General features: G+C 38.9%; 1 protein-coding gene across 3 annotated transcripts; it reads right to left on the reverse strand.

The window, feature by feature from the left end:
• Window positions 1–4,617: 4,617 nt before the first annotated feature.
• On the reverse strand, window positions 4,618–14,688 carry ZNF770 (zinc finger protein 770). Of its 3 annotated transcripts, XM_073012033.1 has the most exons (4): window positions 14,062–14,247; window positions 13,497–13,613; window positions 10,332–10,598; window positions 4,618–9,449 (listed from the first exon to the last, which is right to left on the reverse strand). In XM_073012033.1, exon 4 carries the CDS (start codon window positions 9,391–9,393, stop codon window positions 7,339–7,341), a length of 2,055 nt encoding a protein of 684 aa, XP_072868134.1. In that variant the 5' UTR covers window positions 9,394–9,449; window positions 10,332–10,598; window positions 13,497–13,613; window positions 14,062–14,247; the 3' UTR covers window positions 4,618–7,338. The 3 variants fall into 3 exon arrangements, with proteins under 3 accessions (XP_072868134.1, XP_037865736.1, XP_008015312.2); XM_038009808.2 differs by lacking the exons at window positions 10,332–10,598; window positions 14,062–14,247 and adding an exon at window positions 14,452–14,688; XM_008017121.3 differs by lacking the exon at window positions 10,332–10,598.
• Window positions 14,689–14,945: the final 257 nt, after the last annotated feature.

Consider the following 14,945-nt stretch of genomic DNA (forward strand, 5'->3'; position numbering starts at 1 on the left):
GATGACTTCTGAGTGGTATGTCAAATGGGTTGGTGCAGGTACTGTGGGGATGGGAATATCAGCTAGGAGACTACTGCAAATCTAAAGCTAAAATAAAAAGGACTAAATGTGGGTTCTGACAGTCAAAATGAAAAGGAAGGAATAAATACAGAAGACACTGGAAAGACAGAAAAAAAGACATTATCTTTAGTAGTTGAAAGAATAATGGAACCATAAAGCACAATAGAGAAGACAGAGGGTAGAGTAGGTTTTAAAAGGAAAAATTATTCCTTTATATAGAGAGACAGTCTGAGGTAGCAGGGAGACAGGTGAAAATAAAGTTTATTTTCCAATTTATATGTTTATTAAATTCATAATGTATCTCATGATTTTATGGCCAAGAAAATATTAGGGGCCGGGTGTGGTGGCTCACACCTGTAAACCCAGCAGATGGCGCACCTGAGGTCAGAAGTTCAAGACCAGCCTGGCCAACGTGGTGAAACCCTGTCTCTACTAAAAATACAAAAATTAGCTGGGCGTGGTGGCGCACACCTGTAATCCCAGCTACTCGGGAGGCCGAGGCACGCGAATTGCTTGAACCTGGGAGACAGAGATTGCAGTGAGCCAATATCGCACCACTGCCCCCTAGACTGGGTGACACAGCGAGACTTAATCTCCAAAAAAAAAAAATTAAACCAATAAGCTACAGATTACATGTAGCTTTCTACTGATCTAACACATAAATGGTTCTAATTTATAATACCTAACAGATTTATGACAAAATGTAGTATCATAATACCTCCCCTCCCCCTTGCTGTCATCTCTATCTATTTTTCTTACCAACTTAGCTAAGTTTCTGACTGATGGTTTTGGACATTCTAAAATTATGTATATTTTATGGTTTTCTCTTTACAACCTTTCTACAATGTGTTTTATAGACAGAAAGCAAAGGAACCAGGGAGTCTACAAAGAAGGGTTTCAAATGACAAGACTGTCACTAGTGTCAAATGCTTCAAAGAAATCTGAAAGAACAGGAATTTCAAAAAGACCATGAGCTTGGCAATTAGGAGACCATTGGTGACCATTATTAATTGGGATATGTTGTAAGAAAATCTACTTCTAAATTGGCTTAACAATAAGTAAAATCTATAGGGGTAATAAAATCTATAGGGGTGAGATAAGTTAGGCTTCAGGCAGTTGAATCAGGTTTCCAGCTCCAGATTCTTTTCTTTGTCCCCCTACCCCATTCCCTCTGTGTTTTGACTTCATCACCAGATGAGTGTCCCTCATGGTACCAAAATGGAGGGAACTTCTTCTGTACACCCACTAGTCCTTCCTGAATCACTAAAGTAAGTACATGGTTTTGCTCTGATAGAATTAACTTAGGTCAGTGCTCATCCCCAAGGCAATTACTCTGGCTTAGACCTGGGTTACCTATTTCTGAACAGTCATCATGGCAAGGGAGATGTGAGTATTCTGACAGCCTTAGACTGATCACGACCCATGGCTGAGCTGCAACTAGGTCGGTCTAACCCTGACTACTTGGCTGATATGCAGTGAAGGGAGAAGGAGATGTGGTTACAACCAACAATGACCACTACAATAGCCACTGAGAGAGCAACTCCCAAAGGATGGTGAAGAAAACATGTATTCAATAATAAAGGGCTAAGAAGTTAGTGAGTGAAAAGGCCATGAAGGAAGTAGACGGAAGATAAATTTGCAATAGTTCTCACCATAAAAGAAAAAAAGTTAATTGTGACAGTATCTAGAATGATAAAACTGAAGTTGTTTGTCCCCACAAACACACCTTTTTAAGCTAGGTGCAGGGAACAACACAGATTGCTTAACCATTCATTTCTCTTTCTAAACACAACTTCAAATTTGACCAGTATCCATATCACTCCCTGGAAACCATGTGCTTAAAAGAAAGGTGAATTCCAGCCCCAGTTCCAGGTTATCCTTGTCAGTGATTGGTTCAGAAATGTGGGCCGGGCATGGTGGCTCACACCTGTAATCCCAGCACTTTAGAAGGTTGAGGCTGGTGGATCACTTGAGGTCAGGAGTTTGAGACCAGCTTGGCCAACATGATGAAACCCCATCTCTACTAAAAATACAAAAATTAGCTGGGTGTGCTGGCACGCAACTGTAATCCCAGCTACTCAGGGAGGCTGAGGCAGGAGAACAGCTTGAACCTGGGAGGCAGAGGTTGCAGTGAGCAGAGATCGCACCACTGCACTCCAGCCTGCAAAATAAAGTGAGATTCCATCTCAAAAACAAAAAACAAAACAACAAACAAACAAAACTGTGTTTTGTGAAGCAATTCTGGCAGATGAGAGAGGAAAGTTTTGCTGTAGGCTTTTGGGAAAGTTGTCCCTTGGTCTTGTGAGAGTTTCTAGCTCTCTCACTCACTATCTGCCATGCCCTACCCCTTGTGAAAGGAGCTTGAGGTATTGATTACAAAGCATCCTAAAACCACAGGAAAATAGCCATGCCATTGTGAAAGGCAGAGCAGACAGAAGGAAGCACAATCAATTCAACAATGTGATTCAACAACTCTTAAGCTTATTTATTCACTAGACTTTCAAGTCATGTAAGCCAATTAAGATCCTTATTGCTAAGCAGTTTGAGTCAGGTATTCTGTCACTTGCAGCCAAAAGCACCATTACTGAATAGGGAACCCATGAAATTGTTTTCAGACAGAGGGGAAATAACAATTGGAGACAGAAAAACTAGATACCAGAAAAAGGAACTATTAAGTTCCCGGAAGTGGGCAAGAAAAAAATCTAGCTTCAGAAAGGTGAAGGAACATTATTAATAGAGACAGACGACGAAAAACAGAGGATGAAGTTTTGAGTGAAGACAAGTTTAGAGACGGCATGTTGGACAGGCTTTGACCACAACACAGTAGAAGGCAAACTCATCCTCTGGAAGGATCTAAGTGAAATTGTGGATTTAAGGAAAACATAAAACGTTGGTAATAATTGCTCCATTCATTAATTTCTTCCTTCGTACATTCAACATATATTTGAGAACCTAATGTTTGCGACAGTATTAAGCCTTCTCCATAAGTGATATAGACTCATTCTGTTGCTTTCCATAAGCATGTACTTCAAGTAGATCTCAGAGTATAGTCTCACAACAGCTAACCTTAGTCACTAAATGCAAATTTCGGGGTCCTAAAAGACCTGAATCAGGAACTCTGAGGATGCAGCCCAGCAATCTATGCTTTTAACAACCCCAATTCACACTAAAGTTTGAAAACCACTAGTTTCTAGTGGAAGATCAACAGAGTTATAAACAAAAATTAAGGGGGAATACAAGGGATGGAGAACTTGGGTAAATCAGAGAGGCTCCCGGAGGTAGTATTTAAGCTCAAACTTCAAAGAACAAATAGATTGCCAATTTAGATGCAAAATATTACATGTTCTATATTTCATGTAATACCATTATACTACTTTTCAGTTACATTTCCTTTTTTCTCTTACTGCTAATAGAATTCCCTTAATAGAATTAGCCCTTAAATTTTAAGCCCTTCTAACTGGCAATAAGGAGAAATCTGAACAAGCTAGGGATTAAATGTTCCCTCCCTGTAGCTCCAAAAAAGCAGACACCATTCTGCATCATAAAACAGTACTTGGCAAATGTTATTTCTAACAAAGATTCTTGTAAAAGATTTCAAAGACTGTTGCTGCATCCTAAAAATATAATTCTAATTGGTTGTCTTATATAACATTTACATTGAAATCTGTGTTCTCTGCAAGTCAGTTTTAAGCACTTTTGTTTTCCCCCATAATCATGAAAAAAAGGAAAAGGAATGAAACTTGACTCAGCTAAATTTCTTCTTTGAACAGATTGTGAGTCTGTTTCTAATTTAAGTTGACATAAGACAGACACGATGGAAAGCAAAAAGAATAACAGTACTAGTATGTATTGGAGAAACTAATTCTATATATATGTTTTTTTGTTTGTTGCTTTTTTTTTTTTTTTTTTTTTTTTTTTTTTTTTTTTTTTTTTTTAGAGATGATCTTGCTCTGTCACCCAGGTTTGGAAGGCTGGAGTGCAGGGACATGATGATAGCTCACTTTAAATAACTTCCAATTCTTGGGCTCAAGCAATCCTCCCGCCTCTGTGTCCTGAGGGCAGCTGAGACCACAGGTGTGTGCCACCACCTCACCTGGCTTTAAAAACATTTTTTTTGAGAGACAGGAGTCTTGCTTTGTTGACTATCTCAAACTCCTGGCTTCAAGCAATCCTCCCACCTCGGCCTCCCAAAGTGCCGTGATTACAGGCTTGAGCCACTGTGCCCAGCCCCTGATTCTGTATTTCCTTAGTACAAATCTGAAGAGAAAGGCCAAAAAGGAGGATAAACAGATAAACAGGTAGATCGTACAACATATAATGGAGTTAACATATTCTTTTGCAGGTGATAGGGAGCTGTCAAAGGGATTTTTTTTTCCACAGAAGGGAACGGCATGGAAATGTAACGTGAACAAGAGGGTAAATGATTAAATATCCATGCAAATCTGGTGTAGAAAGTAGATTGGAGTGGACCCACAAAAGTATCTGACAATCAATCAGTACCTTGGCTCCAATATTATGTAATTCCCCCCCCCGAAAAAAAAACCAAAACCACCAAACTGTGTAACTTGAAACTTTATTTTTAAAGTATTCTGAAAATTTTTCAAGAATTTTAACCACCACCTACTTCCCTTAAACACACACATTTTTATCTTATAATTATAACCCCTACTGCAGTACAAAACAAGAAACAATAATTCTACTAAGTTAGCCAGCCAATCAAACTACTTCAGTAAATAATCATACTACAGCCTGGAATCACTCAAACAAAAAATTCTTCTAGTTCTCTTTAAAGATATTTATCGTTTATTTTTTCATGAAACCAAAGTAATTGATTCAACAATACTAACAGTTCTAGCATGCAACAAACCATCTACTATCTAATGTTTAATCTTAACATGTATATTTTCATTCCTATAAAGTTTCCATAAGAAGCTTGCAATGATCATAAAGGTAAATAAGTACAGTTGTCCCTTGGTATCCACGGGGTATTGGTTCCCGGACCGCCCCCTCAACCCATAGATACCAAAAATCCAAGTATACTCAAGTCCCTTACATAAAATGACATATTTGTATATAACCAACGCACATCCTCCTGTATACTTTATCTCTAGACTAATACCTAATGCAGTGTAAATGCTATTTAAATAACTGTTATACTGTATTTTTATTTGTGTTATTTTTATATTTTTTCTAATATTTTTGATCTGCAATTGGTTTAATCCACAGATGCAGAGTACATGGATACAGAGGGCCAGCTGTGTTTTGTTACAGGTACTTCAAATAGCACTACAGTACATCTTTGACAAAATTTTTACAATATTCCAACTTTCAATATGAAACAGCTTAAAAAGGCATGGGTCAAAAATAAAGTATAGTAGTATCACTTACGCAAATAAAGTCTCATAATCATACAAGCACAACACTGTTAGGACTCTCCCTGTTTAGGTTGGGAAAAACATTATATAAAACATTTCCTTCAAATAAAATTACATAAATTGCTTACAAAAATGCCAAAATCAATAATTTCAAACATATTAAGGAGAAAACCTTGAACATTATTGGAAAATATAAACTAGCTATTCCTTGCTTTTGCGTAACAGATGAGTTCTTGTAAAGTTTTGTGTAAAGCAAATTCTGTAAACCATTATCTTGCTTGCACTGGAGGAACATATCTCAAGGAAACCTAAGAGAAAGTGTTCTTTAAAGCATGTGATTCTCCTGTTTTTTCTGGATGTCTGTATCTACATAATAAACAGGCACACTTCTACATCATTGGGCATTTTACTCAGACTGTCATGTTTCATCTCTGTAAATTAAACCAAAGTTACTTAAAAATTACCTGTGGTAAAAGAAGCAGGCAGATCACCCCCACCTATTATCCCTCCCGCCTCCCCCTGTCAAAAGAAAGTTCTCAGATTATGATGCAAAATTTACAATTGCTCATTTATCCACATTCTCAATAGAGGATTTTCCACTATATTTAAGTATGGTAGGATAATTACCCACCTGTTCCTTTTTTCAGCTTAGAAACATAACGGTTCATTCCTTTTATTGCTAGAGAATGTCATTCCTGAAGATTTTATAAACAAAGGCAAATGTGAAGGACAATCTGTCATTATGAAATAAGTCCTTTGTACTAAAGAATATTTCCCAAATCATAACAGTTCTATTTGGAATGATACCCACAACTCTACAAGCATCTTATCCCTCTACAGGAATGACCACCTTACTAATTAAAATAAAAATTTAACAAGGATCAAAATAAAATTCTTTAGCAATAGACTCTTGCAAAAATAAAAACTAAAACTAGACCTAGTCATTGCCATTTGATCAAACTTATAACAGGCTTAAATAATAGAACCACTCCATTAAAGAGGCATAAAAAGAAAAGTCTACTAAAATAAATGTAAAAGTCTTATGGAGATGAAGATCTCTAGAATAGTCTTAAGTCTATGACTACTGCTATCATTAATGAGCAAATAAATGATTTGAAATTATTCCTCTGAAAAGATAAAACTCATACGTATTATGAAAAAGACTATGGCACTTAGAAAATATTCCTGGTAAGTAAACATGGTAAATGTATATAGATGCATTCTAGCCTCTTGCCTACTTTTAAATTATTTTGAGAAAGATGGCACTAGCTGGGAGGAAAAAAAAAAAGTCCTTATGACCTGAAGGTGAAATTACCACATAGTCCTAAAAATAGCTTTGAAAAGACCAATGAAAATAATACTATAATTTTTTCATCCATTTTCACCTTTAGTGCCTCTGTAGTTTTTTAAATTTACCAAAAAAAAAAAAAAAAAAAAAAATTCCAACGCAATTTGAGCCACAAGTGGACAAAATTATGCTTTCATATGAAATGTAAAACAAATCAAATATAACAGGGCTATGTGCTGCAGCTAAAAGCCAAGTTTTGCCTCTCAGTGAGATGGCATGTCTTAAGGAATAATTCCTTTAAAAAATGAATGAGGCTACATTATTTGTACAGCATCATGGATTTATATTTTTCAATACAGCCAAAGCATATGTTTACAATATTAAAATGACTACTTTATAGCATCAAATCATGTTCTTGCCTCTAAAAATTAATTTGGCTGTTTCTAAAACATTGTATTAATTTTCTACGTATTTTACCCCCTTACTATGCAAGACAAGCAAATGCCTTGAAACCATTCAGTTTAATGCAGGCCTTTCAATAAAAATGCATTTTAAATAATACAGGCTTTAAAAATAAGATCACCAGAGACCACAATTGTTAGTGGTTGCAACAGTTTACATAACCGAATCTAAGGCAACCACTTTCCCTTGCGGTCGTTCTTTAAAGTGAGTAAGTTGATGTCTCTTCCAGTGAGGAGCCTGTCTGAATGTTTTGCCACAAACTGAGCATTCAAATGGTTTCTGCCCTGCATGAATCAGGTAGTGTCTTTCCAGTTTAGATGGAGACCGGAAACTTTTAGCACAAACACTGCATCGGTACAGGAAGACATCATTTTTCTCCTGATTCTCTGAATAACTGCTAAAAGGATTGCTTCGCTCTGATTCTAAAAGTACATTAGGAAGACAGGCTTGCCCGGTGCTACCAGGAATAAAATCCTGTGACTCTGCCTTAACTCCTGACATTTGACCTGACTCTGAGACCTCATATTTTTGAACACCAGGAGCCTGACACTGTTGGGAAGCATTATAGTTAACATTATTACCTGGATTCGAAAGATTGTTGAAGTTTCCAAAATCTACTTGGCAAAGGGATGCGTAAGGACTCTTTTCATTATGAGTCTGTTCATGTCTTTTTAAGTGAGCCGACTGTCTAAAAGATTTCCCACAAATATTACAGCCAAAGGGCCTCTGTCCAGTATGAATTAAATAGTGTCTTTTTAGTTTGGATATAGAAGGAAATACCTTCTCACATTTGTCACAAGGACATATCTTATGTCTAGTACGTATGTTCTCCCTTGGAACTGAAAAACCACACTGAAGTACCTCACAGTTATTAAAGAATTCCTCACCTGATGAACCACAGATTGACAAGTCTTTCTTGTTCACTGAATTATCAATGCTTAATATGTTTTCTAAATTTTTTCCCATACTTTGCCAAGAAAACGGCAAAGTCAATGTTTTCTTCTTTCTATTGCCAATTGTTTTATATGTTCCATGTTTGCCAAGAGAACCCACAAATGTTCTCTGGGTTTGTTCAGAGCTCTGCTCGCCAGAAATAAGATCACAATTTCTCAAGAAACTCTTTTTAAATACTTTTTTCTCAGATTGAAAGTTAACTAATTTTTTACTCCTAGCACGTTTAAGCTTGGCCAAGATTTTTTTAACAATGGTTTTATAGTTGTAGCTTCTTTTGAACCTGCTTGGAATTTTGCCACCTCTAGCAGGAAAACAGCTGTGTTCATTGAGAATCTGCTCTGATTCAAAACACTTTTCACACTTTGGACATTGAAAAGGGACAATATAAATTGAGTGGACATCAAGTGGATTATTCTCCTCAGATTCACCAATCTCACCATTTTCAAAACCACCCTGATTTGCATTTAACTTATTAGGCAGGGGGCGAGATTCTGTACGCCTCTTCTTTAAGAAAAGAGCCCGAAAAACCTTATTCCTAGTATGGATTTGTTTATGCTTCAGAAGTTTGCTTTGAATCTTAAATCCTTTTTGACAAAAACAACATTGAAAAGGTCTTTCTTCTGAATGTGTAAGTTGGTGGATTTTTAAGTGAGTTGACTGTCGAAAAGATTTAGTGCATAAGACACATTTAAAAGGCCTCTGACCAGTATGAATAAGTACATGCCTATCAAGTTTTGACTGTGATGGAAACATCTTGCCACAGATTGTACATGCATGAATATTCTTTCTTCTTTTCATGCTATACATGGGATCGGACTTAGAGCACGGGTGTAAGGCCCATCTTTCCTCTGTGGTAAAAGTATTATACACTCCATACATTGACTTTTCTTGCTTGGCCTCCAACAATCTTCTGACCTGTTTAACATTATTCTGATAGGTTTCATTGTGAAGTTGTTGGTGCTTCACAAATGTCTTCAGATTTTTAAAGTGGCGCTGACAAATACTACATTTAAAAGGCAGACTATGAGTTAGTTGATGCCTCTCCAGATGAACTAGTTGTCTAAAGGTTTTATGACACACATCACATTCAAATGGCTTTTGACCAGTATGAATGAGATAGTGCCTAGCTAATTTTGATGGTGTTTCAAAGTGCTTAAAGCAAATATTGCAAACATATGGCCTGTTTCTAGGTAGTTTGTTGGCTACCACACACTGTTTAATCTTTAGCATTTTTAAATTGTTTTCAGCCATCATATTCTTCAGTGATATACTCTGATGAGCTCCATAGTGTTCTTAAATTCCACAGATGTCTAAAAATTAAAGAAAAAAATGTATTAATTTTAAAATTATTTATCCATATGAAAAGTAACTTAAGTTGTTCTTTGGCTGAAGATATTAAAGGCAAAGGAGAATCTGGACTTAGTGTTTACAAGTTAATAATCATTTTAAATAATACTTTAAAATAATAAAACTAATTTTACACATACACAGATATGAGTCTTTAAAAGAAATATCTAAAAATCAATACAATTTTAAGCTATTTTTCTAATTGAGATGCTACATTAAATGGGGACTAGGGTGAATTTATTAACATTAAATAGATATTTTAATTCCAATTTTCCTATTTCATTTGGTAGATTTGCCAGTATTTAGTTGCTATCATTTTAAAAAATGGGCTAGAAAGGTAACAAATTAAAACATAATACTAAAAATAAGAACTTGCATTCAATTATAGTACATTGTAAATATGCTCTTAGAACAGAACATTTGACTTATCATAGTTGGATTTCTTAGCCACAGATTTAACATGACTTATTCTCAATTACTTCTTTAGACCAACAAGGACAGTGTGGACTAGGAGTAAATTCACAGAAGACCTGGGTTCTAGTCCTGGATTTGCCACTATATGATCTTGGTGGTAGGAAGAAGGAAATACAGAGTTCTCATCTGTAAAATGGGGAAAAGGTCTCCTGGACTGTCTACCACCACAAGCTGTTGTCAAAAATCAATGGAGATAATGCATATGAATGTGCTAAAAAACTGTGAAGCAATACATAAATCTAAGGAACTATTTAGCTCAACGCTAATCAAATTTTAAAATGTTATCCTTATCTTCTTAGTAATATTTTAAAGAGTTTCTCACTAAGAGATAAACCCACTGACTAAATTTACAGATTTTAAAAATTTCTCACCTGGCACAGTGGCTCACGCCTGTAATCCTGCACTTTGGGAGGCTGAGGCTGGTGGATCACCTGAGGTCAGGAATTTGAGACCAGCCTGGCCAACATGGTGAAACCCCATCTCTAGTAATAAAACAAAAATTAGCCGGGTGTGGTAGTGCACACCTGTAATCCCAGCAACTCGGGAGGCTGAGGCAGGAGAATCGCTTGAACCCAGGAGGCGGAGGTTACAGTGAGCCGAGATCGTGCCATTGCAATCCAGCCTGGGTGAGAATCCATCTCAAAGAAAAAAAAAAATTCTCCTTTTCACTTTGTTGTGAAATTCCCAAAAGACAAGCATAGAGATAACAAGATCAACAAATTGGTTACTTATATAGCTATCTATGACTAAGTAATTGAAAGTTGAGTGTGCTTTACCCATCAGGCAATATAGTAAAAGGGTCATTTTGGTCTTAAGCGTTAATATAAAGATTTTAAAAATTGGCCCAGTGCAGTGGCTCACAACTGTAATACTAGCACTTCGGGAGGCCAAGGCAGGGAGATCACATGAGGTCAGGAGTTTACGACCAGCCTAAACAACGTGGTGAAACCCTGTCTCGACTAAAAATACAAAAATTAGCCAGGCGTCGTAGTACACATCTGTAACTCCAGCTACTTGGGAGGCTGTAGCACAACAATCGCTTGAACCGGGGAGGCAGAGGTTGCAGTGAACCAAGATTGCACCACTGCACTCCAGCTTGGGCAACAGCGTGAGACTCTGTCTCAAAAAAAAAAAAAAAGAAAAAAAAATTTAGCAAGCACTTTCAAATCTATCTTATGCACTGTCCTCTATCAGAGAAGCTAATTTTCTTCTCGTTATTACTCTACTATGGCATTGCCCTTAAATAAAGGAATCAGAGATTTAAAAAAAAAAAAAAGTAAAAAGCTGTGCTAGCACTTTCAATATAATGTATCTTCTGGATCAGAGAGTTCTAAGTCTGGAGTTCTTTTGTAAGCTGATCTGGCAAACATCCAACAAGTATGGTGCTACTATCTTCTCCTAGAAGATACCTTCAATCCCAAATCACAAACATACCCACTGTGGTTCTTTAGCAATATGAATCAGAAACAGGAAAAAAAAAAAAAAAATTACTGAACAAATATCTTTAATACAGTGTTTTTCAAACTGCAGGATATTACTCATTAATGGATTGTGAATTCAACTTAGCAGATCATGATCAGCACTTTGTTATTTAAAATAAGAGCGGAGGCTCATGCCTGTAATCCCAGCACTTTGGGAGGCTGAGGCGGGGGATCACCTGAGATCAGGAGTTCGAAGCCAGCCTGGCCAACGTGGTGAAACCCTGTCTCTAATAAAAATACAAAAATTAGCCGAGTGTGGTGGTACATGCCGGTAATCCCAGCTACTTGGGAGGCTGAGTCAGAAGAATTGCTTGAACCCAGGAGACGGAGGTTGCAGTGAGTCGCCAAGATCGTACCACTGCACTCCATCCTGGGCGACAGAGTGGGACTCCATCTCAAAAAAAATTTTTAAATCAATAAATACAAATAGGGGATAAATAAAAGTGGAAAGTATCAGACTGCATACTATATAGCAAGGATAAATATTGTTTCGTGAAACTTCTGTAGGAAGAAGTAAAAAAGTTTATGAAAGCTGTTCTTAACATGCCTCTTCATACTAAGACAGAGGAACCTACAACAAATCAACTACTTTATTCAAAGTGGCCAAGTAATCTATTAAGGTGAGAAAGATAGGGGCCCATAGGATGAGACAAGATTACTAAAGAAAGCAAGGTCTGGTTTTCTTCACTTAACCCTATTATTCCAAAATATTTATCTTAAATAAAAATCATCTAATTACAAGCCAAATGGAAAATGCCACACAAATCCACGCAAAATAAAATAATCTGACTGTAAGCCAGTATAGTAGCAAAATATACCATATAACCCAGATATCAATGTTAACCAACAATCAACTGTTGGTGCTATGAACATGCATTTTCAGTAGCTTGAATTAGAGAAATTACAGGTGAACAAGCTCCAAAATCTCTAAACATGCCGATACAGAGCAACAGTCATGATAATTAAAATTAAGTCATGAATCCAGTGAACTGCAAAGAACTTGGCAGCAATTAGGTGCCAAGGTAGTCAATCAGGACAATGAGCCAAACCAAAAGTAATCAAGCCTTTATTCACTTACTGTGACAGTGCAAGCAAGTGGTAAAAGGAGGCACTGGCTCCCCAGTGGTCCATTAAATACAAGGACACTGGGTGAGGGTCAGTTGATGCAGCGCATATGAGGTAATCCTCTCACTGAAGAGGAGCTCCTAACAAAAATCTCCTGCCTCTTATGGAACGTTAGAATAGGAAACGGGTGGAAGGTCTAAGAGTGAAAGAAGCTGGGTCAAAAACGGAGAAAAGTGTCTTAGCCATGGTCCTTCCTAGGAGGGCCACCAAATGGAGGTACCCAGGCCAGGAAAGAAGTTACGGGATTTGCATATCTAGCAGGAGGGGCAGGGCGAGTCCTTGACTGCAACCCCCTCCAGAAAGCTGCAATGCACTGGCCCATATCGGGCCTGGTGTGGGAGGGCAGCTTGGCCCTTGAGGCCAGTCAGGCAAAGCCTGGTAATTGTCCAATGTCAGGACTGAATGATCACACAGAGGATTTTGGTCTGGAGCCAGATTCAATTCCTTTTGTATGTTTCTTCTTTTCTTTAATAAATGCTTTCGTGGAACACGCCTAAAAGAAAAAAAAAAATCACACACCACAACCACCTCTGATTAAAACAGGGATTGGCTACCTACAGCTCCTGTACCAAAAAGGATCATCCATTGTTAGCAGTAAGATTGGATAACTGTTGTCACTTGCCTCCCACCACGTGGAAAAGCACTTACTGGGAGCCCTAGATTGTTAGAACCATTAGTGGCAAGTGGTGATCGTATCTCCTATTTATGAGAGTCAGGTTAGGGATCTTCACCTCACGCACTCAGGGAGCTCCAAATCCCATTTCAACCGATTTGTTGTTGTTGGTAACATAAAAATAAAAAAGGCTGTAATTTTGCTTATGTTAAACTGAAATTAAAGAATAATAGATCTGCTCAGCGGTTCAATTCAGAACTTATCCTGACAAGAACAAGATATTCTACGTGAAGACTGTAAAAACTGTAAAAACTGACCTCAGTAATATCCAATGCTGCCTCAAGGCTGAAAGCCTGTTGATTTTCTTGTCTTGACTAGTACCATTAAAACGATGTGAGGATTTCACGAAAGTAAGCGAACAAGAAATGAAAGACCTAAGAGAAACACACACAACTTTCAGTGGGGGAATAATCTCCAGCGGCTGCTTCTGCCCCACTCGCCCCGGGCCCATTCTCTTGGCCTTGAACCCTCACCTCTCCCTCCCAGTGGACTACACCGGACAAAGGACACTGACACACACATCCCTCGTTCTTATAAGGGCCCACAACCAATAATAAGCACTTAATGGTCGAGTCGAGTCCAGAAACCACAAAATCCCACGCCAGGAAAGGAAGGGTAAGGGTAAAAACGGGTTTGGCTGCAGCCAGGATGAAAACGCCACATGTGATACAACCCACAGCAAGAAAGAAAAAAAAAATTCCTCTGCGCCTTCCTCTCAGATTTCTCCTCCGCGTGAGACGCACTCAATAGGTGGGGAAGTGAGAAAGCAAAAGGAGCTCAGGAACTGAGGTTGTGGAGCCCCGGTTCTGGGTCCCCAGGCACCTTGGCGGAATTGAGGCAGGTCCGACCCTCCCTGGGGGTCGCTCCACTTCTCAGTCGGGTTTCTGAAGTCCTCCCCAGGCATCTGGAGCTGGCGAGGGCCCGGGAGGCACGCACCTCAGGCCCAGGTGCCGCGAAGGCAGCGCGCGCACGTCCGCAGGGCCGGCGCGGCAACGGGCTGAGCGCGCAGGCGCGGCGCTCCGGCGCGCCCAGGGACAAGGTCCGGCTGGAAACAAACTCCCCCAAATTTCAGGGCCTTTGTCGCCTCCGCGCGGCCCGCCGGTCCCGAGGGGACTGGGACTCCAGAGACGCACCCCCAACCCCACCGCCATTCACCCTGTCATTGCGGGGGAGAGAACAGAAGAATAAAGACGGGTACATTTTCCATCTCACCTCTAAACCTCGGTTAGAAAAACGCTGTAGCCCGGACTAGTGGGCTCAAGGGCCGACTGGAAAAGGGCGAGTCAGCGTTCAGAGCCGAGTCGGGGCAGCCCTCTGTAACGCAGCGGCCGGGGATAAGAAGACGACAATGTATTAGGGGCCCTCTGGGCTAGGACTGTCCTCAGCACTTTGTACATTGCCAAAGTAAATATAACGTAGAGGTCAAGCGCAGGCGCTTTGTGGGCAGACGTGACTGAGCTCCACTCGCGACTCCTCTAATGGCGTGCCCGCTGCGGACCTCATTAGCCCCGCCTCAATCATTCAGTATGTTTTGGTTGTCCACAGTGTACGAAGCCCTGTTCTCACAATTAGATAAAATGAGTGTGAAGTGCTCAACTGAATTCCTAGTGTAGTAGGCCTTCAAAGAACTATAATCATTATTAATTACTCATATTGAATACAACTTTATGAAATGATAGGATCCCATTTTAAGATAAGGAAAATGA

This window comes from Chlorocebus sabaeus, chromosome 26, assembly GCF_047675955.1.
Source record: "Chlorocebus sabaeus isolate Y175 chromosome 26, mChlSab1.0.hap1, whole genome shotgun sequence".
In the NCBI taxonomy this organism is placed as follows: Eukaryota; Metazoa; Chordata; class Mammalia; order Primates; family Cercopithecidae; genus Chlorocebus; species Chlorocebus sabaeus.

Bases quoted from the DNA above. Each gene is read 5' to 3' on its own strand.
- ZNF770 (XM_038009808.2), bottom strand. From the start codon at position 9,393: ATGATGGCTGAAAACAATTTAAAAATGCTAAAGATTAAACAGTGTGTG.